Consider the following 27,844-nt stretch of genomic DNA (forward strand, 5'->3'; position numbering starts at 1 on the left):
GTGCTTCTGTCTATAACATGAGCTGCTCAGTATGTGATTTTTTTTGAAAGATATCATGAAAAACTGAAAAAGTTTTGCTACTGCTCTCAACATTGCTGCCTTGAAGTTAATAGCACTATCAATAAAGCACAGTGGGAAAACATTGTGATGGACTACTTTCTGGAGGATGGTCGTTGCCATGCTGACTCTCTCTGAAAATGAATCAGACAATGAGTAAATCCCTGATTTAGGTAAAAACATTTTCATTGAACCAGACATTTAAACAGGGAAATATACACAAGGCTGCAGGGCCAGATGGATTACCAGGACGTGTGCTCCGGACATGTGCTGAGCAACTGGCAGGTGTCTTCACTGACATTTTCAACATGTCCCTGATTGAGTCTGTAATACCAACGTGTTTCAAGCAGACCACCATAGTCCTTGTGCCCAAGAACACAAAGGCAACCAGCCTAAATGACTACAGACCTGTAGCACTCACGTCTGTAGTGCTTTGAAAGGCTCACATCAACACCATTATCCCAGAAACCCTAGACCTACTCCAATTTGCACACCACCCAAACAGATCCACAGATTATGCAATCTCTACTGCACTCCACACTGCCCTTTCCCACCTGGACAAAAGGAACACTTATGTGAGAATGCTATTCATTGATTACAGCTCAGCGTTCAACACCATAGTACCCTCAAAGCTCATCACTAAGCTAAGGATCCTGGGACTAAACACCTCCCTCTGCAACTGGATCCTGGACTTCCTGACGGGCCGCTCCCAGGTGGTGAGGGTAGGTAGCAAAACATCTGCCACGCTGATCCTCAACACTGGAGCTCCTCAGGGGTGCGTGCTTAGGCCCCTCCTGTACTCTCTGTTCACCCACGACTGTATGGCCACATGACTCCAACACCATCATTAAGTTTGCAGACAACACAACAGTGGTATGCATGATCACAGACAACGACGAGACAGCCTAAGCCTAATAGGGAGGAAGTCAGAGACAACCTATCCCTCAACGTATCCAAGACTAAGGAGATTATTATGGACTACAGGAAAAGGAGGACCGAGCACGCCTCCATTCTCATCGATGTGGCTGTAGTGGAGCAGGTTGGGAGCTTCAAGTTCCTTGGTGTCCACATCATCAACAAACTAGAATGGTCCAAACACACCAAGACAGTCGTGAAGAGGGCATGACAATGTCTATTCCCCCTCAGGAAACAAAAAATATTTGGCATGGGTCCTGAGCTCCTCAAAAGGTTCTACAGCTGCACAATCGAGAGCATTCTGACTGGTTGCATCACTGCCTGGTACGGCAATTGCTCGGCCTCTGACCGCAAGGCACTACAGAGGGTAGTGCGTACAGCCCAGTACATCACTGGGGCTAAGCTGCCTGCCATCCAGGACCTCTACACCAGGTGGTGTCAGAGGAAGGCCCTAAAAATTGTCGAAGACCTCAGCCACCCCAGTCATAGACTGTTCTCTCTACTACCGCATGGCAAGCGGTACCGGAGTGCCAAGTCTAGGACAAAAGGCTTCTCAACAGTTTTTACCCCCAAGCCATAAGACTCCTGAACAGGTAATCAAATGGCTATTTGCATTGTGTGCTCCCCCCAACCCCTCTTTTTACGCTGCTGCTACTCTCTGTTTATCATATATGCATTGTCACTTTAACTATACATTCATGTACATACTACCTCAATTGGGCCAACCAAACAGTGCTCCCGCACATTGGCTAACTGGGCTATCTGCATTGTGTCCCACCCACCACCCGCCAACCCCTCTTTTACACTACTGCTACTCTCTGTTCATCATATATGCATAGTCGCTTTAACCATATCTACATGTACATACTACCTCAATCAGCCTGACTAACCGGTGTCTGTATGTAGCCTCGCTACTTCTATATAGCCTGTCTTTTTACTGTTGTTTTATTGTTCACCTAATACCTTTTTTGTACTATTGGTTGGAGCCTGTAAGTAAGCATTTCACTGTAAGATGTATTCAGAGCAAGTGACAAATACATTTTGATTGGATTTTATTTGACATGGTAGAGTCGTTTGATGACAATGGTGGGGAAGAAACGGTGTCGTTGTCACGGAAGAAGTTGACCGAGTTTTGAAATCAGTGGAATGCCCAGTGGAAGCAGAGAGATGATTGCCAAATGCGGAGAGTTCACAAAGAGAACACAGAAAGAAGGCAGTTGTATAAAATACCTGTCTCCAGATTGCATCTTCAAACTAAGGGAAATCATGGCATCCATGACTGAGGTAGGAGCGTTCATCCATGTTTACAGGTAAGAATCTAGCTACATTTTCAGATATTATACATTTCTAATTTAGTCAGAAAGTTGTTTTAATTGCAAGTTAAAGCGTACTGTTAACTAGCAAGCTAAAGTTAGTTGGCTGGCTCGCTATTCGAGGTTATGGTTAATTCCTTAGCGAGCTAGCTAGCTACATGTCTAAACAAAAGACTCCACTATGCAAGTAACCATTTCACTGTACCGTTTACACCTTCTGTATCCTTTGCATGTGACAAATAAACTTAGATTTTATTTGATATAGTGTGTGTTTACCAGAGACGGTAATGGGATGAACAACATGACCTGCACCAAAGTCAGATTATGACATAGGCCAAGGACAAGATAAAGTTGATTTGTAGTACATATTTTTGCTACTACTTTCACAACTTTTAGTCTTGAAATCGTTGGTTGTTTACTACACTGTGAATCCTTAAAGAGAGGGTGTGAACAAAGCTGAATGAGTGTAGACAAAGAAGAGCTCTCCAGTAGGTGTACCAAAACATTCGAAAGTGGGGTAACAAGTTTAGCAACTTTCAAAGAATAATGACTTTCTCATTGTTCCTCAACTGCAGTGTATGATATACCATTTTCTAGCTCGGAGTCTCGACTTTTATCCAATGTAAAAAACACAATTTCAAATTTTGCTACATAGGCCCGAATCCAGGTAGTGTGTCACAAATGTGACCCTATTCAGGAAACTTGGTGTGTGTCACAAGTCACAACTTCACAGGAGAGCCGTTTGAACGTAAAACAATTTTTTGGGTCAAAATGCGTTTTTTGGCAGAAATGCCTTCTGGAACATGTGAACTTCCATGTGCCTTAATGAATTACAAACTTGTATGCCATCTGTAAATACGAATACAATTGCTAAATTGCAAGCCTTATTGGTTAAACCACAGAAAAAGTTGCAACCTTCGCACTAGCCATGATTGACTGAGATAATGAGTGGGCTGGACATACCGAGAGAGGAGTTTGAATTGGTCTGCCATATTGTTAAGAGGAAATTATGGTTGAAATGACTAATTATGTATACATTCCAATCAGAACTGACTAGTCCAAATGCTATAATGTACTGTACATGTGAATTTTCTCTCTTGCTCCCATTCCCAATTGTATATAATGTAGTCAGGAGTTTAGTAACAATGAAGGTCTGTTCCTTAGTTCATTCATTTGTACAATCTCCAGGTGGCAGGAACGGCCCATCTCCAGACTGTCTAGAATGTTGATTTATACTGACTGACCTTGACTTCGTGCTGATAACGCGAAGGCTCGAGAGCTAGAGGGCCCCTCTACTTGTGAAATAGATAGAACGTTTAGAAAACGCTGACGTCATTTTCAGTTTATAACCTGTGGAAATATGTGTATGTGTTTAGTACTAAACGCTGTTACCTTTGGCTTTTAAGACTGGTCTTGATCTACTTCATGCATAATTAATGAACTTACACCTCATTAATGAACTAGAGAGAGTGCGAAATTGATTTTGGCTATAAAACATATCGGAATTTAGAAATTCCACTAACAATTATTCAAGGCTTCTGTCTATTTGAGCTCGTCAATCTGTGTTGGTAATCCTGTTGAACACGGCTTTTTTTAGCTGTGTTTGTTAGCTGGCTCGCTAGTTAGCTAAAGTTAGGTGACGTGTGATCTTATAAACGTTGTTTACCTAGCTTGGTTCATTGTTTACCTAGCTAGCTATATGTCTTAAGCTAAATTGTACTGTTCGTTAGCTAGCTAACGTTAGCTGGCTGGCTCCCTAGCGGAGGTTATTATTTGTTTCCCAGAGCTGTTTGCTTTTCTAGTTTGAGCCTAATGTTAGGCATTGTTGGAACTTTGTTCATTGTTGTTTAAAACCTCTTGAAGCTAGGGGGCACTATTTTTATGTTTGGAAAAATAACGTTCCCAAAGTAAACAGCCTATTTCTCAGGACCAGATGCTAGAACATGCATATAATTGATGGATTAGGATAGCAAACTCTCTAAAGTTTCCAAAACTGTCAAAATATTGTCTGTGAGTATAACAGAACTGATATTGCAGGTGAAACCCTGATGAAAATCCAATCAGGAAGTGCCTCTTATTTTGAAACCCTTCTGTTCCTATGCATGTCTATCCTCCATTTAAAGGGATATCAACCAGATCCCGTTTTCTCTGGCTTCCCTAAGGTGTCAACATCAGGCTTTTATTTTGAAAAATGAGCGTGAAAGATCACATTGCGTAAGTGAATAGGTGGGGGCTCTCAGAGTGAGTTTTTGCGCTACAGAGTAAAGCCTCCATTGTTCCTCCCGCTGTTATTGAAAAACCTACACACTCGGTTGATATATTATCAAATATATATTTTAAAAACTACCCGAGGAATGATTAAAAGAAACGTTTGACATGTTTCTGTGGACATTATGAAGACTATTTGGAATTTCCGTCTGCGTTGTCGTGACCGCTCTTTCCTGTGGATTTCTGAACATAACGCGACAAACAAACATCGGTATTTTGGGTATAAAAATAATCTTTATGCAACAAAAGGAACATTTGTTGTGTAACTGGGAGTCTCGTGAGTGAAAACATCTGAAGATCATCAAAGGTAAACGGTTAATTTGATTGCTTTTCTGATTTTACGTGATAAAGCTTCCTGATGCTAAGTGTACATAATGTAATGCTAGGCTATCAATAAACTTACACAAACGCTTGGATTGCTTTCGCTGTAAAGCAGACGACAGGTGGATTAACAAAAGGCTAAACTGTGTTTTGCAATATTGCACTTGTGATTTCATGAATATTTTTTAGTAATATTATTTGCTATTCAGCAGTTGCTGACGAAAATGATTCCGTGACAGGGATGGGTAGCGTCAAGAAGTTAACTAGCTAACGTTAGCTGGCTGGCTTGTTAGCTAACGTTAGGTGACATCTGTGATCTTAAACGTTGTTTACCTAGCTTGCTATATGTCTTAAGCTAAATGGTACTGTTAGTTAGCTAGCTAACGTTAGCTGCCTGGCTCCCTCACGGAGGTTATTATTCATTTCCCAGAGATGTTTGCTTTTCTAATTAGAGCCTAATGTTAGGCATTGTTGGAACTTTGTTCATTGTTGTTTAACTAGCTAACGTTAGCTGGCTGGCTTGTTAGCTAACGTTATGTGACGTGTGTACAACACCTGTTGAATATGGCCGGTGTCAGTAAACGTAAAAAAAAGAGTAATGAAATTGTTTCCAGCAGTGCTGGTTAGGCTGTTTTCATGTTATCCAGATGTAAACAAATCATCGGTCAGTGTGTCAAGTGTGCACTCCGAAAGGGAAACAAGATGGGTGGGGCTAAAGCTTAAGAGGGTGTGAACGATGCTGAATGGGTGTAGACAAAAAAGTGCTTTTCACGAGATACCAAAACATTCAAAGGTGATTTTCTCAAAAGTGAGCTTACAAGTTGATCAACTTTCAAAGCATAATTACTTTCCCATTGTTCCTCAAATGCAGTGTATATACCATTTTGTAGCTCTTAGTCTCTACTTTTATCAAACATAAAAAACACAATTTCACATTATGCTACATAAGACCAAATCCATGTGGTGAGTCACAAATATTAAAGGGGTGAAATGTAGCTTTGTGCGTGACCAAACACATTCACAAAGAAATGTGAGTTAAAGATCAGTCATTCTCATTGAAAGCAAGTCTGATAAGAAAGATCCATTCTATGCTTCGTTTTTGTGTATTTTTACTTTCGGTTTTGTACACCAGCTTCAAACAGCTGAAAATATGATATTATTGGCGTTTGAAAATATATTTCACAGCGGTTTAGAGATGGTACAATGATTCTTTACACTATTCATTCTACATTTTGCATATGCAGGTATCCCTTGTAAAAGAGGCCTTGGTCTCAAATGTTGTTAAAATAAAGGTACAATGATAAATAGTAACATTGCTTGTTTGGCAACATAAACTGAAATTAGGCGAACATTTTAGAATTTTAGCAACCAGACAATGGCGGATTGATATCTTCATATTGCGCCTTTAAGTTCAGCAATTACTGTTTATAATTATGAGATATTTTCAGTAGATTTGCAGGTAGGGCTGGGAAATATACATAATTAATTCATTTGAATGTGTTTTAGCACAATGTTCCAAATTCCTGTATCGCAAGAATCAAAGTTTGTATTTTTTGTTGTTTTTATGAGCATTCTGTCTTTTTGGTCTCGTCTCCTTCGCTCCTTCGGTGCTGTCTGGACTGTGCACCTTCCTACACTAACACCAAGCCCCTCCCCCTGCCACTCACAACAACAAAGATGAAAGACAACAAGCAGTTTAAACTTCATATTTGCATTTGAGGTTTGGTCCAACAGAATCGGTCATATGGACACAGAAACACTTAAGACATTATTTTACTGTAATAGACGAGAACTTGACCTTTATAACGATACCCTTTTTATGTCTCAACTCCCAAAATGTAAAACAAAGCAGATCCTACTATAGAGCCCCAAAGTGGAGGTGTCATAATACCCATAAAACCTAGCGGTCAAACAGGGAAATTGTTCTAATCGTTTTTCCACCATAAATTTTAGAAACACTTCAAATAAGGGCTGTATTTCGTATAGGCTTACCCTGGCGTGAAGTTTTGACAAACATGTAAATCTCTCGTGGTCTAGGTGACTTTTATCAATATACACTACATGACCAAAAATATGTGGACACCTGCTCGTCGAGAATTTCATTCCAAAATCATGGGCATTAATATGGAGTTGGCCCCTCTTTGCTGCTATAACAGCCTCCACTCTTCTGGGAAGGCTTTCTACTAAATGTTGAATTATTGCTGGTGTTGGGTGATTAAGGCTCGGCATTTCAATTCATCCCAAAGTTGTTTGATGGGGTTGAGGTCAGGGATCTGTGCAGGCCAGTCAAGTTATTACACAGACCTCGACAAACCATTTCTGCATGGACCTCGCTTTGTGCACGGGGGCATTGTCATGCTGAAACAGGAAAGGGCCTTCCCCAAACTGTTGCCACAAAGTAGGAAGCACAGAATCATCTAGAATGTCATGTATGCTGTAGCGTTAAGACTTCCTTTCACTGGAACTAAGGGGCCAAGCCCGAACCATGAAAAAACGCCCCAAACCATTATCTATCCTCCACCAAACGTTACAGTTGCCACTATGCATTGGGGCAGGTAGCGTTCTCCTGGCATCCGCCAAACCCAGATTCGTCTCTCTGACTATGAGATGGTGAAGCGTGATTCATTTATCAAGACAAAGGGTGGCTACTTGAAGAATCTCAAATATCAAATAAAACTCTTTCTTGGTTACTACATGATTCCATATGTGTTATGTCATAGTTTTGATGTCTTCACTATTATTCTACAATGTAGAACATTGTAAAAATAAAGAAACTCTGGACTGAGTAGGTGTGTCCAAAATTTTGACTGGTACTGTATGTAAATGTGATATCATTCAATTTACTACAGGTGGACTCCAATCAAGTTGTAGAAACATCTCTAAGGATGATCAATGGAAACAGGATGCACATGAGCTCAATTTCAAGTCTCATAGCAAAGGGTCTGAATCCTTATGAAAATAAGGTATTTCTGTTTTTTTATAAATGTGCAAACATTTCTAGAAACCTGTTTACGCTTTGTCATTATGGGGTATTGTGTGTAGATTGCTGAGCATTTTTATTTATTTAACCCATTTTATAATAAGGCTGTAAGGTAACAAAATATGGAAAAAGTCAAGGGGTCTGAATACTTTCCGAAAGCATTGTATACTGGTATTTGGCTCTATTTACAGATTTGAAAATGCTAATTAACATCATAGTAGACATCATGCAAAACTACAAATCCCTGCAAGCTCCTGCACGTCATCTCTTGCTGACACCTTTGCTAATAAGTATTGTGTCAATTTAAAACTTGCACATGACAGTTCACAGAATTGTCTATTTAAAGAAGAGTAGAAGTGTATTAATTGTAACTGACAGTTAGACTTACAGGTTATGTCGTTGTCTTTTGTTTGAATTGTTTATGTGTCCGCTGTGCGGGGGAAATGATAATACAAGCGGAACTACGTAGCTAATACTGTTGTAACGGGGATGCTTATTGTAGCAACACACTTTTGGAGGGAAGGCAATCCTGCGCTGCGTTAGCTAAGTTTTCATGTCATCGGGTGTAGTTCATAAAAGTTGAAGAGTGTATGTTAGGATGAAGTGTGAATTCATGCAAGGAATAATAAGTGTGAAGTTTGATTTCCTCCCTTCTGTAATAAGCAGCCAATGAGGTATTTGTTCCTTTATTCATGTGTTAATCTGAACCTGTTATAACGCCGGTTAAACTGTTATGTATGTAAGCACTTCAGAGTTATACCAAGCTGATAAGTCACTCGTAAGATAAGGTTGTAAGAGTGTGCTTAACTGTATTTTCATTTACTTTATAGTTCTCATGGAAGGTGATAATTCTGACTAAAACTACAGAATAAAGCCGCCAGTTAAAATCAAGGAACGGTTGCGCTCGTGGTTACTGAAGGGAGCTACAGTGAGAACTCAATGCTCTTCACGAGCAAGAGAGAAAGAAGAATCACATCCAGCTGTAAAACGTCTACAAGATTCCCAAATCCTGGTAGACCCTGTCATCTGCCAGATAAGAGTTTTGCACCTAACTGCAAACTAAGAAGAACATCTCCACATAAGGAAGCATCTTGAGGCAACATAAGGTCAAGACTAACAGGAAAGTCAGACACGCAAGTACAAGTCAAGGTGTTTGAAGGTGGTCCTAGCCTTGTGAACAGCTAATAAGAGACTTTAAGATTACAATTCGTAAGGACTGGAGATAGTTGTCTATTTCATAAAGACTCTGGTATTATGCATTTGCTCTTTCTATCTTAAAGTATCACTGGTATGTGTATTACTGAAAAATATTATTTGATACTTACTAAAAAAATATATATAGTCACAAACATTAAGGGTCAGCGTACACCTATTAATTATATATTCACCTGTAAGTTAATAGTGTAATTGTTTGGTAAGGTGTTTGTTCAAGCCTTTGTTACCAGCCTTATACATGTTTATACCACGTACTGAGTTTTAAATGACAGTGAATTAGAGTATAAATTACCTACTCACTTATCCAAACCTTAGCTAGAATTGATTTGACTTGATTTAGAATGTCAGAAAGAGGTAGTTTCACTAAAGGTGATAGAGATGGGGTGGGTCAAGTTGAGCAGCTGCAGCAACACCTCGCAAACTTCGAGCCTTCATCAGAACAAACAGAACAGCAGGAAGAGGCCCAGACTGGTGTGGAGTCACTTCGGCCAGTGAATGATGATACAGAGGCTGCTAATGAGATAGCACAACAAGAGCCACGAAAAGGTGAGAGGGTCCACAGGTTAACTGAAAAGGGCAGAGAACTGCGCGACGAAAGGTGGAGACAGCTCGAACATCGTTTCAGGGTCAGCTATGAGAAGTGGAAGGCTCTGGTAAAGGAAGCAAAACTGTCACTGACAGGCTGTTGCTCTGAAGACCTACTAGAAGACCTCTTAAACAAGATTAGCCATACCTCTACAGAGCTAAACCTTGTCTATGTAAATTTGCGTCAAATCGACATTCCCGACAACGATATACGACGCAGAGTTGATACTTGTGAAGCAGTTACAATGTCTATTATCAAGACTGTAAGGTGTCATTTAAAAGGCAGGGAAGAAGGTCAAAGTAACCAGATAGAGTTGCACTGGAAGGACAGCAATTCCTTGTGCATGTCTGAACTCTCACATAAGTCAAGTCTCAACTATCAGCCCTCAAGTGCTTCCTCCCAGTCTCAAAGCAACTCAAAGGTCAACTCCAGACGCTCAAGCGTGTCATCTGTCAAGAGACAAGAGGCTGCGGCGGAAGTTGCTGCTAACCAAGCAGCTTTAGAAGTAATGGTTAAGCAAGAACGCCAACTAGAAGAGCTTCAGCAACTCGAAGATGAAGATAAGAAGAGGACAGCGGAGCAAGAAGCTGAGGCTGTGAAACGCAGCTTAGAAGAAGCTAGGCTGCGAGTCAAGTTAGAGGTAGAAAATGCTGCCAGACGAAGGACACTAGAAGACAAGCGTAGAGAGTTAGAGCGCCTAGAAGTGCTCAAGAAACTAAATGCTGCCAAGGCGCGAATGCAAGTGTATGAGCAAGATAAAAACTCAGAGGACGAGAAGAGAGAACTACTCTCTAACTGCAAATCTGTGAAAGAAGTCACGCACAGAAGTGGCTCATTTCACAGTCTCTCACCACAACATGTTGTGACAAGCACACAGCAAGAAGATGGCACCAAGACCATGTTCAGGTTACTAGCGGAATCAATCAGTGAAAGCCGCCTCCCCATACCAGAACCAGTAACATTCAATGGAGAGCCTCTCTCGTACACTGACTGGAAGGTCTCTTTTCAGACTCTGATAGACAGGAAGAACATACCAACAACTGAGAAGATATATTACTTAAGAAAATATGTCGGTGGGCCTGCCAAGAAAGCCATCGAAAGTTACTTTATGTTAGGAACAGAATCAGCCTACCATGCTGCTTGGAACATTCTTGAAGAAAGGTACGGAAACAAATTCTTCATCGCCAAGTCTTTCAGAGATAAGCTCAATGCATGGCCTACGATAGGATCCAAGGACAGTCTTGAACTTAGAGACCTTGTAGACTTTCTTCGCAGCTGTGAAGCTGCTATGTCTCAGAATAAGGGCCTGGAGGTGCTTAATGACTGTAATGAAAACCAAAAGATCCTCGCTAAACTTCCAGATTGGCTAACTTCAAGATGGAATAGAAAGGTCACAGACATCTTAGAAGAAACGGAGATCTTTCCTAGCTTCAGTCAGTTTGCGAAGTTTCTCACGAGAGAAGCCAAGATTGCTTGCAATCCTGTAACATCCATTCATGCTTTGAAACCAAGTGAAGATGGGAAACTTAAGAAGCCAAGGATTCAAAACCCCGGAGCAAGGGTATTAGCAACTAACTCTGATGAGAAAGATACTGTTACTAGTTGTGTCTTCTGTGAGAAGTCAGGTCACAGTCTCCACAAATGCTGGAAGTTCATGGATAAGCCCACCGCAGAGCAACAGAAGTTTGTTCAAGAGAATAAATTGTGCTTTGGCTGTTTAAGGCCTGTGCATCGATCGAAAGATTGTGATAACAGGAACACCTGCGACACGTGTCAGAGGAGGCATCCATCCTGCCTGCACGAAGATCGTACTAAAGAAAGGTTAAGGGATAGGAAGACAGAGCCCCCACGAGATAAGGGGACAAGAGCGTCAAGTGAGGCCATATCTAACAGAGTCGTAAGGGACATTAACACTCACACCTCCACAATCATTCCAGTATGGGTGTCAACCACAAGTGAGCCAGATCGTGAGGTTCTTGTGTATGCACTTCTTGACACCCAGAGCGACACCACTTTTATCCTTGAAGAGACAACAAAGGCTCTCAATACAAGGAAGGAGCCAGTCCAACTGAAACTCTCTACAATGGCTTCAAGAAATACCACTGTGCCCTGCCAGAAGCTGTCTGGTTTGCAGGTTAGAGGGTTTTACTTGGAGAAGAAAATCCCTCTGCCAACGACCTACTCGAGAGAGTTTATTCCTGCAAACAGAGATCATATTCCTACTCCAGAGACTGCAAGAGCATGGTCTCATCTTGAACACATTGCAGAGGAGATTGCTCCTCAACAGAGCTGTGATGTCGGTCTCTTAATTGGCTACAACTGCTCCCAGGCTCTCCTTCCAAGAGAAATTGTGTCTGGTAAGGGATATCAGCCTTTTGCTCAGAGAACAGATCTTGGCTGGAGCATAGTCGGCTATGGAAATCCATGTATCGACTATGGCGACCCTATTGGAGTGAGTCATCGGGTTATCGTTAGACAGGTGATGCCAAGCCTTCAATCTTCTTCCAACCTCACAAATCAAGTACACTATGTTTGTAGAACACATGTAAGAGAGGTAATCACAACACTGGACATTATCAAGACGCTTGAATCTGACTTCAACGAGAGAGCTGCAGAAGAGGACCTCATATCTCAAGAGGATATCCCGTTCCTGAAGAAAATGAAAGAGGGCATGAGACGCAAGGACAATGGACATTATGAGATGCCGCTGCCGTTTAAGGAAGAAAGACCCAATCTGCCGAACAATAAAACATGCGCAGTTCACCGACTCAAGTGCCTGGAAAGGAGGCTAAGGAGAGACAAGCAGTACTACAAGGACTACACGGCATTCATGGAAGAGACTATAACTTGTGGAGATGCTGAGAAGGTCTCTAAAGAGGAAATTAACAATCATCCAGCATGGTACATCCCGCACCATGGAGTTTATCACCCACAAAAGCCTGGGAAGATACGAGTCGTCTTTGACTGCTCAGCTAAGTTTCGAGAGACGTCCTTGAATGATCATCTCCTTACCGGTCCAGAGTTGACAAACACATTGCTGGGCATCCTTTGTCGTTTTCGTAAGGGTCCAGTTGCAATCATGTGTGACGTAGAGTGCATGTTCCACCAGTTTCATGTGAAAGCAGAAGACCAAGATTATCTACGGTTCCTTTGGTGGGAGAACGGAGATCTAGAGTCTCAACCCTCAGCGTATCGTATGAAGGTCCACTTGTTCGGTGCAGCTTCATCTCCTGGTTGCGCCAACTATGGTCTCAAACATCTTGCTGCCGAAGGACGAGGAAGCTTCAGCGAGAAGTCTATCCAGTTCATAGAAAGGAACTTTTATGTTGATGATGGGTTGACGAGCGTATCGTCTGAAGCTGAAGTGGCCCAGCTGGGGAAAGAAGCAAGAGAGCTTTGCAGCATCGGCAAACTTCGGTTGCACAAGTTTATCTCTAACAGCAAGGATGTTATAGCCACAATTCCCAAGGAAGAACGTGCCAAGGGTGCCAAAGACCTGGACATGGCTCTGGGTGAACCACACATGGAGAGAGCGCTTGGTGTACTGTGGTGTGTCGCATGAGACGAGTTCCAGTTTAGAGTAGTTGTCAAGGAACGCCCACTCACAAGCAGAGGAGTGTTGTCTACAGTAGCCTCTGTATATGATCTGCTTGGGTTTGTGGCACCCTTTGTCCTGGTGGGGAAGCAGATCTTGCAGCGGATGTGTCGTGACAGAATCGACTGGGATGACCCCCTTCCAGATGACCTACGTTCCCAGTGGGAATTCTGGCTCCAAGGTCTACAAAACTTGTCTGAAGTAAGGATCCAACGAAGCTACTTGCCATCAAGTTTCAAGGAGGTGCAGAGTTATGAGCTCCATCACTTCTCCGACGCTAGTACCTCAGGTTATGGAGAGTGCTCATACCTCAGAACAATTAAACCTCCAACACAGACGGAAATGGAGTAAAGACAGAAGAAACGCAAGGATTAATGACATTGTCATTTTGCAAGATGATACTGCACCACGCAACCAGTGGAAATTGGCAAAGGTTACAGAAGTGTACCCGGGACAGGATGGCCGGGTGAGAAGATTCAAGTTACTGATCAGCGACTCAACCCTAGATGAGAGAGGTAAATGCATCACCAAACCCACCTATCTGGAGAGGCCCATCCATAAGACAGTCACCCTCCTGGAAGCCGATCAAGAAACCTGCAGACCCCTTTCACAGAAATCACCGGTGATTGGTGGGAGTGTAACTGACAGTTAGACTTACAGGTTATGTCGTTGTCTTTTGTTTGAATTGTTTATGTGTCCGCTGTGCGGGGGAAATGATAATACAAGCGGAACTACGTAGCTAATACTGTTGTAACGGGGATGTTTATTGTAGCAACACACTTTTGGAGGGAAGGCAATCCTGCGCTGCGTTAGCTAAGTTTTCATGTCATCGGGTGTAGTTCATAAAAGTTGAAGAGTGTATGTTAGGATGAAGTGTGAATTCATGCAAGGAATAATAAGTGTGAAGTTTGATTTCCTCCCTTCTGTAATAAGCAGCCAATGAGGTATTTGTTCCTTTATTCATGTGTTAATCTGAACCTGTTATAACGCGGTTAAACTGTTATGTATGTAAGCACTTCAGAGTTATACCAAGCTGATAAGTCACTCGTAAGATAAGGTTGTAAGAGTGTGCTTAACTGTATTTTCATTTACTTTATAGTTCTCATGGAAGGTGATAATTCTGACTAAAACTACAGAATAAAGCCACCAGTTAAAATCAAGGAACGGTAGCGCTCGTGGTTACTGAAGGGAGCTACATTAATTACTACATTTAGGGAACATCAGATAGTTCATCCAGAGATTTTTTGATTTTGCCTAGATTCTGCAGTCTGGTCCAGATTGTCATGGCATTTGTAGTTATTTATGATAACTACATTAGAAGCTAATTCATTTGGGGGGGAGGGGGGGGGTAAATACAGGCAAATATATTGATATTTTACCTTGTCCTAGAGAGATTTACACAGTTATCAAAATGTCACGCCAGGGTAAGTCTACACGAAACACAGCCCTTATTTTAAATGTTTCTAAAATCCCTTATGGGAAAAATTAATGGTGGAAAAACAATTAGAACCATTTCCCTGTTTGACCGCTAGGTTTTATGGGTATTATGACTCATACTGTGGTACACCATATCGAGAGTATCAATGAACATGATTGTGGAAAATGTATAATCACTGCTAGTAGCATTTTAGCCACAGACTGTCATGTGCTAGCTGTTTAGTCTGTGTTTTATGAATGCGCAATAGCATTTAAAGATGCATTTATATCAGGAATTGGAAATTTGTTCTCATTCTGAAAAATAAGCATCATAACCAGGTAGACAACTTATCTTAACAAATATCTTAACAAAGTGAACGGGCTATGTTGTTCAAACAGTTGGAGAGGACAGGAGGGTGTATTCATAACAGTTCAACTGTTATACCTTGTTAGCAAGCAAATAGATACAAGTTGACGTTAAATATAAAGATTAGCTGGCTACTCCCTAGCACGTGGGCTTGTACTTGAGAGATTGTTTATGGTATCTGTGTTCATTTTCTATAATGCCTGCTACAAGAAGTGCATTGTGCATGGTTCTGGTTAGATTTGTAACAGAAATGGCATTTTCATAGACAGACTTGAAAGTTAGATCAGTGATTATTGCAAAAAAATCAGGTTAAACTATTTTGATAACAGACTTGAAAGTTAGATCAGTGATTATTGCAAAAAAGCAGGTTAAACTATTTTGATAAAATAACACAATTATCAGTGGGTCTTATTGTTGTGGAAATGATATATTTAGCCGAGGTATAATTTGACATGCAGTGTACTGACCTTTAATGTTTTGCATCAAAGCTTATTTAGAGAAAATGTTACATTGTTTCAAATTCATATTGTGAATCGGCCATAAATTTGACCAAATTGTGAAATGATTTTTAGGCGACATCGCCCAGCCCTATTTGTAGGCATCAGATACTCTTGGTTAGGTAACCCAGAATATGACACCATTTTTATTTTGTACCTTGTGTCCTTTCTCATGGGCTTTCTGTATAAGATTGTTGACGTCATCTGCATATGCTGTGGCGGGGTCTGGATGGTCTTGTCTATAGTTGCCTCTGTAGAGGTCAGGGCTCAGAGCCTAGTGGAATGGGGGAAAAGAACACAGTTGGAACATATTTTATAAAAGCACAGCATGTGAAAAACCAACTGAGCAATCAGTCTAAAGAGCAATGAATTTAGGGATGCTTGGATCTAGCATACAGCAGCATAGTGTGCATCATCAAACACTATGAGAATTTTGAGGTAGGCTCAGGAATGAGAGTAGATTTAATTTCTTCCCGGTACTGGAACTCCTCCAGTTGAATACATTTAAACTCAGTTTCTCACAATTCCTGACATTTAATCCCAGGAAGAATTCCCTGTTTTAGGGCAGTTAGGATCACCAATCTATTTTAAGAATGTGAAATGTCAGAATAATAGTAGAGAGAATTATTTATTTCATTCATCACATTCCCAGTGGGTCAGAAGGTTACTTACACTCAATCAGTATTTGGTAGCATTGCCTTTAAATTGTTTTAACTTGGGTCAAATGTTTCGGGAAGCCTTCCACAAGCTTCCCACAATAAGTTGGGTGAATGTTGGCCCATTCCTCCTGACAGAGCTGGTGTAACTGAGTCAGGTTTCTTGGCCTCCTTGCTCGCAAACGCTTTTTCAGTTCTGCCCACAAATGTTCTATAGGATTGAGGTCAGGGCTTTGTGATGGTCACTCCAATACCTTGACTTGGTTGTCCTTAAGCCATTTTGCCACAACTTTGGAAGTGTGCTTAGGGTCATTGTCCATTTGGAAGACCCATTTGTGACCAAGCTTTAACTTCCTGACTGATGTCTTGAGATGTTGCTGCAATATATCCACATAATTTTCCTGCATCATGATGCCATCTATTTTGTGAAGTGCACCAGTCCCTCCTGCAGCAAAGCACCCGCACAACATAATGCTGCCACCCCCGTGCTTCACGGTTGGGATGGTGTTCTTCAGCTTGCAAGCGTTCCCCTTTTTCCTCTGAACATAACGATGGTCATTATTGCCAAACAGTTCTATTTGTGTTTCATCAGACCAGAGGACATTTCTCCAAAAAGTAGGATCTTCGTCCCCATGTGCAGTTGCAAACCGTAGTCTGGCTTTCTTTTTAATGGTGGTTTTGGAGCAGTGGCTTCTTCCTTGCTGAGCGGCCTTTCAGGTTATGTCGATATAGGACTCGTTTTACTGTAGAAATAGATACGTTTCTACCGGTTTCCTTTTCCAGCAAGGTCCTTTGCTGTTGTTCTTGGATTGATTTGCACTTTTCGCACCAAAGTATGTTCATTTCTAGGAGACAGAACGCATCTCCTTCCTGAGCGGTATGATGACTGCGTGGTCCCATGGTGTTTACTTGCGTACTTTTGTTTGTACAGATGAACATGGTACCTTCAGGCGTTTGGAAATTGCTCCCAAGGATGAACCAAACTTGTGGAGGTATACACATTTTTTTCTGAGGTCTTGGCTGATTCATTTTAGATTTTCCCATGATGTCAGGCAAAGAGGCACTGAGTCTGAAGGTAGGTCTTGAAATACATCCACAGGTACACCTCCAATTGACTCAAATCATTTCAATTAGCCTATCAGAAGCTTCTAAAGCCATGACATTCTTTTCTGGAATTTTCCAAGCTATTTAAAGACACAGTCAACTTAGTGTATGTAAACTTCTGACACACTGGAATTGTGATACAGTGAATTATAAGTGAAATAATCTGTCTGTAAACAATTGTTGGAAAAATGACTTGTGTCATGCACAAACTAAATGTCCTAACCGACTTGCCAAAACTATAGTTTGTTAACAAGAAATGTGTGGAGTGGTTGAAAAACAAGTGTTTGTAACCTAAGTGTATGTAAACTTCCGAACTGTATGTGTGCATGTACAGATTTTCTTTTAAAAGACGTCATTTAACTGTAAAAATGTATAACTTTTAATGTGACATGAACACAACCAGGCATGATGTTTTCATCTGATTGTCAAATAAATAACTTAAAAAAGTAGGCTACCTGCGAACATTCACCACTCTAAAATAAGTCCACTATCTAAAACAGTTCACTGTGCACCTGCCATTTGCTGAATGGAAAGAGACGTCTATTAAAACACCAAAAAGTGAAATGACATTTGGCGATTTCCATTAGGCACACTTGTAGCCTGAATTGATTGATGCGTCCACTGCTGTCTATGTGCATCTCGGTTCCGGCCAGTCCTCTCTGTCTTGGCAAAATTGGATTGTTTACGTTGAACCACACTTCATTTTGGAGCGTATACCACCCATTTTCAAGTACATTCTAAAAATGTTCATGTGACTAATAGGTGGTAATGATAAATGATGGTGTAATAGCCTACAGATTTCTTGCCATCTTTGTTTCAATTCTTGTGATATGCTCATGTTTTACCGGTGTGATGTACACCCACTACTTATTTTGCCGGTAAATCCGTACCGGCTTACTTTCACTCCTGGGTAGGCTATTCAAACATTAGCACGGTTCCAGATCTGTTTGTGCTATGATGTCAACTCCTGACAAATGAGTGACAAGGAGTGAGACGTGATGGCTCAAAAAGAACTGAGACCAGGCATGTTACTGTTAAACAAGCAAGCTACAAATTTGAGTTGGTAAGTAATTACATTAGTACAAACTTGAGATACAGTATGTACATATTCTATCTTGCGGTTGAAAATAAGTGATGCTAGATTTTCCGGTTCTCAGTTTAGCGAGACAATTTCTCATATCAACCCACATTCATAATCCATATAAGGTGGTGAGACAGGCTGACGTAGTTCACATAGCATGTAACATTATAGTAGGATATCCTACAATCAGCCACATCAGACTTCATCTATAATATCAAGGTGACTGATCTTAGGAATATACTCTGCCACTTTATCGCTGCATCAAAGAGAAACAGCCACTTAAAACAGTATGTATCTTATCAGAATAAGAACAGGAACATGACCTGTGGGATTGCTTCCTACTTTACTGTGCCTGTTTCACACACTACCCTGTCAAATCCAATGGAGCATGTTGAGTCATGATGTTTTCATTCTGCGGTGGCAGACGGACCGGGATACTTACCACGTGAACAGATTTGCTCTGCTCTGCATTGGCCAGCTGGTGAAATTTATAAGGGCTGATGTTAATGAGCGATGACACGTGGCCGTGATAGGCACTGCAAATAGAGGAACATGGAAACACTGATGGTGACAGATGAAATACCAGATTCTCAATGAAATCTAGAGTAAATTTGGTTAATGACATGTTATAAGTGAACATTGATCATAGAACTCTCTAACACATATGCACATTTAGGGCACACAAAAAAAATCACATGAGCAGAATAATTAACATTTGGACCAGATGGCATATTATCTAAGACGAGTCTGGGTTAGTTAGTGTTTTTACTGCTCTAGAGAGAACAACTTACAAAGAATTTGCAACTGTGCAAAGTATGCAGATGTTATTATTGGAGAGAGACAACGTTGTATTTACACTTCTTCTTTACATTAAGATCAGATCCTGGTTATAATTTTACCTTCTGTTCTTTTATGTTTTATTCTCCCTATAATATAACAGGTGCAAACTTTTCACTTGTCGCAAACACAAATGCCTACACCCACAGTGTTGACTTACTTGTCCAACGTTATGACGTCTTTGTGGCCTGTGTACTCCCAGGCCAGTCTGAGTGCCAGGTCGTTGGCTTCAGAGCTGAAGTTCAAAGGGTAAAGTTCACTTCAGTTACACAGTCACCACAGAATACACAGACTTGGCCCTGGATATCACAGTTAAGAGTTTAAGAGTAACAAGAGTTTATATTTAACAGCCCTGCATAAAGGGATAGAATGGCCATCTATTGTTGCAAAATATTGGATAACCATACCATCTTCACATTACAGGGATTTTTCTGCCATTGCAATATTTGGGCGGGCCACCTAAGAATTTTTTACAAACAAAGTTTTTTTTAAATATGATTTTTTTATACATTTTTGGGATGGAAATGCTCTTTCATTGTAAACTTAAACTAAAACTAGATATAAAGTATGTAGAAAATATAATAGACCTATATATGTCTTATAATATCATCTTTGAGAACTAAACAATCACCAAAATAAAAGCTAGAATTCAAAATTCCCAAAACAATGAATTTAGCAGTTTTGATTTCATTATTATGCTTGAGCATAAGAACACAGCATTATCCATGGCAAAATGCATAGAATTGCAGGAAATGTGCTTTAAAATTGCAACATGGGTGGTGGATAAGAGTCTTGGGCCAGTAATGGAAAGGTTGCTGGTTTGAATCATTGAGCCCACTCTGTGAAAAATTGGTCTGTGCCCTCAAGCAAGGCAGTAATTGCTCCTGTAAATTGCTCTGGATAAGAGTGTCTGCTAAATGACCAAATGTTTTTTTTTACATTTTCTCTCAGCTCCATGGCAGAATATGTAAAATCTCATGAAATTTGCTTTATAATAGAAAAATTATCTCAGCTACATAGATAAATTGTAGAATTGCAGGAAATTGGCTTAAAGGGCAAATGAAGCAGTTTTTTAAATCGTAATATCAAACTTTTATCTCAATATCAAAAAAATATGCCTGTTTTCAATAAAAATTTCCAAAAACAGCTTCTTAGCAAAGAGCAATTTCTCAAGCAAGAATTTAGGGTGGGAGTGGTCTGTGTGGGGAGGGGAAAACTGAAAACGAGCTGATCTTGGCTGAGAGATTTGGAACACTCTTTCTTATTGCTTTTTTAACTAATTTACCAACTGGTGTTGTCAACAGGCAGGCCAAAACTCCATCTCACCAAAACAGGCTGAAATTTCAGGCAGTCTATTCAAACAGCTCTTACACTAAAAGGGTATTATCATAATTTTCAAAATTTCACAGTATTATTCCAACCTCATAGTATGGCAAATTACTGTACATAAAACACAGGAAAATCAAATGGGACATTAAAACATAACAGCTTTAGATGCATATAAACAATATAGATGTAATATAAATCCTAGTTTATGTTTACATTGTGGTTTTGTTACAGCAAATGACAGATAGAAACATTGTATCATTAGAGTAAAAGCTTTTTTGTACAGCTGGGTACTATTAACACTCACATGCGTAGTGGTCTTCTGAACATGTTGCTGGGTTTAACATAATATTTATACACAAATAGCAGCCTTGTCCACCACAATGGCTAATCTTAAAAACGACTTACAAAATATGCTGTCTGTAATTGATATCACTACAGTGCCTTGCAAAAGTATTCGGCCCCCTTGAAATTTGCGACCGTTTGCCACATTTCAGGCTTCAAACATAAAGATATAAAACTGTATTTTTTTGTGAAGAATCAACAACAAGTCGGACACAATCATGAAGTGGAACGACATTTATTGGATATTTCAAAAAAATTTAACAAATCAAAAAATGAAAAATTGGGCGTGCAAAATTATTCAGCCCCTTTACTTTCAGTGTAACAAACTCTCTCCAGAAGTTCAGTGAGGATCTCTGATTGATCCAATGTTGACCTAAATGACTAATGATGATAAATACAATCCACCTGTGTGTAATCAAGTCTCCATATAAATGCACCTGCACTGTGATAGTCTCAGAGGTCCGTTAAAAGCGCAGAGAGCATCATGAAGAACAAGGAACACACCAGGCAGGTCCGAGATACTGTTGTGAAGAAGTTTAAAGCCGGATTTGGATACAAAAAGATTTCCCAAGCTTTAAACATCCCACGGAGCACTGTGCAAGCGATAATATTAAAATGGAAGGAGTATCAGACCACTGCAAATCTACCAAGACCTGGCCGTCCCTCTAAACTTTCAGCTCATACAAGGAGAAGACTGATCAGAGATGCAGCCAAGAGGCCCATGATCACTCTGGATGAACTGCAGAGATCTACAGCTGAGGTGGGAGACTGTCCATAGGACAACAATCAGTCATATATTGCACAAATCTGGCCTTTATGGAAGAGTGGCAAGAAGAAAGCCATTTCTTAAAGATATCCATAAAAAGTGTCATTTAAAGTTTGCCACATGCCACCTGGGAGACACACCAAACATGTGGAAGAAGGTGCTCTGGTCAGATGAAACCAAAATTGAACTTTTTGGCAACAATGCAAAATGTTATGTTTGGCGTAAAAGCAACACAGCTCATCACCCTGAACACACCATCCCCACTGTCAAACATGGTGGTGGCAGCATCATGGTTTGGGCCTGCTTTTCTTCAGCAGGGACAGGGAAGATGGTTAAAATTGATGGGAAGATGGATGGAGCCAAATACAGGACCATTCTGGAAGAAAACCTGATGGAGTCTGCAAAAGACCTGAGACTGGGACGGAGATTTGTCTTCCAACAAGACAATGATCCAAAACATAAAGCAAAATCTACAATGGAATGGTTCAAAAATAAACATATCCAGGTGTTAGAATGGCCAAGTCAAAGTCCAGACCTGAATCCAATCGAGAATCTGTGGAAAGAACTGAAAACTGCTGTTCACAAATGCTCTCCATCCAACCTCAGTGAGCTCGAGCTGTTTTGCAAGGAGGAATGAGGAAGAATTTCAGTCTCTCGATGTGCAAAACTGATAGAGACATACCCCAAGCGACTTACGGCTGTAATCGCAGCAAAAGGGGGCGCTACAAAGTATTAACTAAGGGGGCTGAATAATTTTGCACGGCCAATTTTTCAGTTTTTGATTTGTTAAAAAGGTTTGAAATATCCAATAAATGTCATTCCACTTCATGATTGTGTCCCACTTGTTGTTGATTCTTCACAAAAAAATACAGTTGTATATCTTTATGTTTGAAGCCTGAAATGTGGCAAAAGGTCGCAAAGTTCAAGGGTGCCGAATACTTTCGCAAGGCACTGTATGTAGCAATTACATGTGGATATGAGGTAGCAGAGTGCTGGCACTGGTTCTCCATCTAGTACTTCTTGAGATGAATAGGGCCAATTTATACACTTTCAACTATTTTTGCCAAGTCAAAGCCAGTTTGTGAAAGTTTAGCAAGCAAAAAAAAAAAAAAAAATTCACTAGGGATATGTGCTTAGATTCATTCAATCAATAAAGCAATATTTACCGTGTCGAAGTAAAAGAAACTCAACTGGATACCAATGATTCATTCACGTGCTAGTCAAAACTGGAGAAACTGACATTTCCAACTTGCTAACTGGTTGAACATTGTATAACTACAAACAGTTAGCAAAACAGACATGTATGAGTTTCCTAGTTCAGACTAGCACATGAACGCGGCATTATTCAAACATGGTTTTGCCTTGGAGCAAAAAGAGTGTTGTTTAAACTAAAATCAGAAAACATCAAAGTATCAGTTTCAAAGTTTTGATTGCATTAAGGGTATTTTTTATCTTTTACTCTGTACTTTGTTATGAATACAGGTCAAAGGTCTTATTTTTGCAGAATAACAGGTTGTCCCTACCAGTCACGTGCAAGGACGCGGTGTCTAGACCAGTTCTGAGAGGTGTCCTAAAAATTGCACGTGTGTGCATTCCAAAGCCCATAGCTGGGACTTGACACTGTTCCAGACCTCATAGAAGATCTGCACTGGTTGGCTTCTCTATCCTGCTGAACTCTGTCTTTCAGTCTGTCTGTATGTCTGTCTCTATCTGCATGTTTACACACACATGTTACTGTAACTTTGGACACCTTGATTTTTGTAATGGAGAAGCCATATTTCAAAATGCCAGTGAGTGTTTGCAAATTCTACCACCTTTGGCTCAGTGCTTATCTGTTATTGAGCTGAGCTCTTGATGCAAAAAATGGTAATTGTTCACAAGAAGTAGATACAATGTTTGTGTTCACAAACCACCCTCATACTATCATTTTGACCCCAGAGGCATTTTGATATCATGGCTGAATAGTGGTTTATTAAATTGTTCAAATGTTTCATGACTTTGTCAATTAACTTGTTCTTCATTAATCTAAATAATTGTTTAGTGTTTCTGTACCAATCTTTTTATTTAATGTAACTAGACAAGTCAGTTAAGAACAAATACTTATTTACAATGACGGTCTACCCCAGCCGGGACGACGCTGGGCCAATTCTGCGCTACCCTATGGGACTCCCAATCACAGCTGATTGTGATATAGCCTGAAATTGAACCAGGGTCTGTAATTTGTAAGTCGCTCTGGATAAGAGCGTCTGCTAAATGACTTAAATGTAAATGTAGTGACACCTCTTGCACTGAGATGCAGTGCCTTGAACCACTGTGCCACTCAGGAGCACAATATGATTTTTTTTTAAAGTCCACCTAATTCCGTTTTAGTAATTTGATAGATAGGACCTTTATTTGAATATAGGTTTCTCTGGAGACATAATAATATGTTATCCATACCACCAGAGGGTGGAGGGGGATCTGTATCAGTGATTTTGACCAGATAGAAAGATCACCTGCAGAGATATACAGTGCCTTCAGAAAGTATTCATATACCTTGACTTATTCCACATTTTGTTGTATTACAGCTTGAATTTCAAATGTATTAAATAGATTTCCTTTCCCTAACCCATCTACAGACAATACCACATAATGACAAAGTGAAAACATGTTTTTAGAAATGGTTGCCATTATTATTTTCAAAATTATTCAAGCTCTGTCAAATTGGTTGTTAATCATTTACAACCACTTTCAGGTTGTAGATTTAAGTAAAACCTGTAACTCGGCCACTCCGGAACATTCACTGTCTTCTTGGTAAGCAATTCCAGTGTAGATTTGGCTTTGTGTTTTGGTTATTGTCCTGCTGAAAGGTGAATTCATCTCCCAGTGACTGGTGTAAAGCAGACTGAACCAGGTTTTCCTCTAGGATTTTGCCTGTGTTTAGCTCCATTCCTTTTCTTTTTAATCCTAAAGCCCCCCCAAACCCTAACAAGCATAGCCATAACATGATGCAGCAAACACTATGCTTGAAAATATGAAGAGTAGTACTCAGTGATGTGTTGTGTTGGATTTGCTCTGAACATAACACTTTGTATTCACGAAATAAAGTTAATTTCTTTGCCACATTTTTTGCTGTTTTACTTTAGTGACTTATTACAAGCAGGAGGCTTCTTTGCGAGGCATTGGAAAATCTCTCTGGTCTTTGTGGTTTAATCTGTGTTTGAAATTAATTGCTCGACTGAGGACCATACAGATAATTGTATATGTGGGGTACAGAGGTGAGGTAGTCATCCAAAAACCCTGTTAAACAATAGTATTGCACACAGAGTGAGTTCATGCAACTTATTAAGCAAATGTTAAGCAAATGTTTACCCCTGAACTTATTTAGGCTTGCCATAATGAAGGGCTTAAATACCTATTGACTTTTAATTTTTAATTCATTTGGAAAAATTTGGAAAAACATAGCTTCACTTTGACATTATGGGGTATTGTGTGTGACAAAAAACAATGCAATTTAATCTATTATAAATTCAGGCTGTAACACAACAATTGGAAAAAGGCAAGGGTTGTTAATAGTCTTTTTATAATGTTATTTACAAGGTAAGTCAGTTAAGAACAAATTCTTATTTACAATGACTGCCAACACCGGCCCAATTGTGTGCCACCCTATGGGACTCTCAATCACGGCCGGTTGTGATACAGCCTGGATTCAATCCAGGGTGTCTGTAGTGACACCTCAAGCACTAAGATGCAGTGCCTTAGACCGCTGCGCCACTCGGGAGCACTTTCTGAAGGCACTGTTTAAAAACATTGACTGAAATGACCATGTACATACCCTGAGTTGACAAAGTAGCAAACAGAGAGCTTTTCAGGTAGAGTAGCCTGCAGCCTCTGGGCGTACTGGACAAGGTTATCATGCAGGAAGCGTGAGTTAGTATTCAGTAGTTCCATCTGTTCAGCCCCAGCCTTCACCACCATTGGGTGACTGTGACCCACTGGGGAGTCAAGCACACAACCATAGAATTGGTCTTCAAGTTAATGGCAATCATATAATTGAAATCGCTCAATTTTTTTGTATCATTCTGCTGGGCTGCAGAAGTGTTGGCTTCCTGATATTAGGTAGTGATGAGGGAAATAGGTAATACTTTACAAAATGTAATTGTGTTGCTCTTGCATGGAAATACAGTACCAGTCAAAAGTTTGGACATACCTACTAAATCAAGGGCTTTTCTTTATTTGTACTATTTTCTACATTGTAGAATAGCAGTGAAGACATCAAAACTATTAAATAACACATATAGTATAATGTAGTAAACAACAAAGTATTAAAGCACTCAAAATATATTTTATATTTGAGATTCTTCAAAGTAGCCACCCTTTGCCTTGATGACAACTTTCCACACTTGGCATTCTCTCAACCAGCTTCATGAGGTAGTCACCTGGAGGGCATTTCAATTAACAGGTGTGCCTTATTAAAAGTGAATTTGTGGAATGTCTTTCCTTAATGCGTTTGAGCCAATCAGTTGTGTTGTGACAAGGTAGGGTTGGTATATAGAAGATAGCCCTATTTGGTAAAAGAACAAGTCCATATTATAGCACTTGATGGTTTTTGCAACTGCACTTAAAGAAACTTTCATAGTTCTTGACATTTTCATTTTCGTATTGACTGAACCATGTCTTCAAGTAATGATGGACTGTCGTTTCTCTTTGCTTATTTGAACTGTTCTACCTATTTTGATTTCTTTAACACTTTTTTTTGGTTATTATATGATTCCATATGTGTTATTTAATAGTTTTGATGTCTTCACTATTATTCTACAATGTAGAAAATAGTAAAAATAAAGACAAATCCTGGAATGAGCAGGTGTGTCCAAACATTACATTAATTTATATTGGGTTTAGTCAGTCAAAAGCTAGCAAACTTAGTATGCAATACATCTGTCAGTTTCTCCATCAGATCCTGTGACCATATCATGTTCTACACTAAAATCACTGCAGTGAGTGTGTGATGACACTGTCTATGTAAGTGAATAATGTGTTTGTGCCTGCGCTCACCGTGTGCAACGTTGTTGATGCAGTCCAAGTATCGCACACCATTCTCGTCATACATGTACTGGCCTTTGGCCCGCACAATCTTGATGGGATCATGGCTGAAGAACACCTTACATGATGGACTGAAAGAGAACGGAGTCTTAATACATTGATACTGTAGCAATTGGTGGTCATGGTGGTCATCCTGGTTCTTGGTTGCAGGGAAATGTGCACTCACTACCTCCTGTGCCATAAAGGGCAAGGCATCTAGGCATAACTAGAAATAAGTGTACTTACATATAGGAGGCAAAGATACTAAAATTGACTTGTTGTCTTAAACAAAAATAACCTTTTTTTATTCGAAATGCAATTCAGTAAAATGAATAAGGTTGGTCTCAAAATAATGCATAGCCAACCACTATCCTTAGGCTTCCCTGTCAGTTTATATAATAAAAGAGCATCATTATCGTTGCTAATAGCACACATAAAGTCACGACAACCTATACCTTTTACGCAAAATATAATTGTGTTGAAAAGAAGGAAACTTTAAAAAGTATCCTATTTCAGTTAGACCAGAAAGGACTCACGTTCTCTGTCAGGCATTGCATACACATTCGATAAAAAGTACATGCATTTCTTTTGGCATTATTTCAATGTTCCCGAAATAGAAAGTCCCTGTGATATAGCTTTATTGTAATTACATTTAAAATACTTTCTTATAGTCTCAGCAACCAGTGCAGAATTTGGAAGACATTTGACTATTAAACACAGTAGCATTAAAAAAACGATGTCTTACCCAATGTGCTTTTTCCGAAGATCGATGGTCTTCTCCTTAGGAAACATTTCTGCTGACATCCTGGCGTTCTTTCATTCATAGAAAATGATCAGTTGTCCCTCATTTATCTCCGTTTTGTCAGTCCAGAAATTGCGTTGCAACGGACCCGCGCAGGCACACGCACGCACACGGATTTGCAGCACAATACTGCCCTCTAGACACATTTTCATTTCTGCTGTGAAAACAGCAACGCTAGGACACTGACCGCAAGTCACAGCTGGTGACGCATGATTAGCCTGTAACTCATGATAAAGTACTGAATTACTACACGAAACCTATTCGTGCAGTAGTGAATATGAAAAGACATGTAGGGATTGTGTAGTGAATGTGTAGTTGATGCACTACTCAAGATAC

General features: G+C 40.1%; 1 protein-coding gene across 1 annotated transcript in view; it reads right to left on the reverse strand.

Moving 5' to 3' along the window:
* The window catches only part of etnppl (ethanolamine-phosphate phospho-lyase), a 46,433-nt gene extending 18,823 nt beyond the window's left edge, over positions 1-27,610 (reverse strand). The window contains exons 1-6 of the mRNA XM_046319382.1: positions 27,452-27,610; positions 26,680-26,798; positions 25,460-25,619; positions 19,369-19,443; positions 18,814-18,907; positions 15,688-15,804 (exon numbers count right to left, since the gene is read on the reverse strand). Of these exons, the coding sequence (XP_046175338.1) occupies positions 15,688-15,804; positions 18,814-18,907; positions 19,369-19,443; positions 25,460-25,619; positions 26,680-26,798; positions 27,452-27,510 (624 nt within the window). The 5' untranslated portion in view covers positions 27,511-27,610. The remainder of the gene's footprint in view (positions 1-15,687; positions 15,805-18,813; positions 18,908-19,368; positions 19,444-25,459; positions 25,620-26,679; positions 26,799-27,451) is intronic.
* Positions 27,611-27,844: the final 234 nt, after the last annotated feature.

Source organism: Oncorhynchus gorbuscha, linkage group LG21 (genome assembly GCF_021184085.1).
Source record: "Oncorhynchus gorbuscha isolate QuinsamMale2020 ecotype Even-year linkage group LG21, OgorEven_v1.0, whole genome shotgun sequence".
Lineage (NCBI taxonomy): Eukaryota > Metazoa > Chordata > Actinopteri > Salmoniformes > Salmonidae > Oncorhynchus > Oncorhynchus gorbuscha.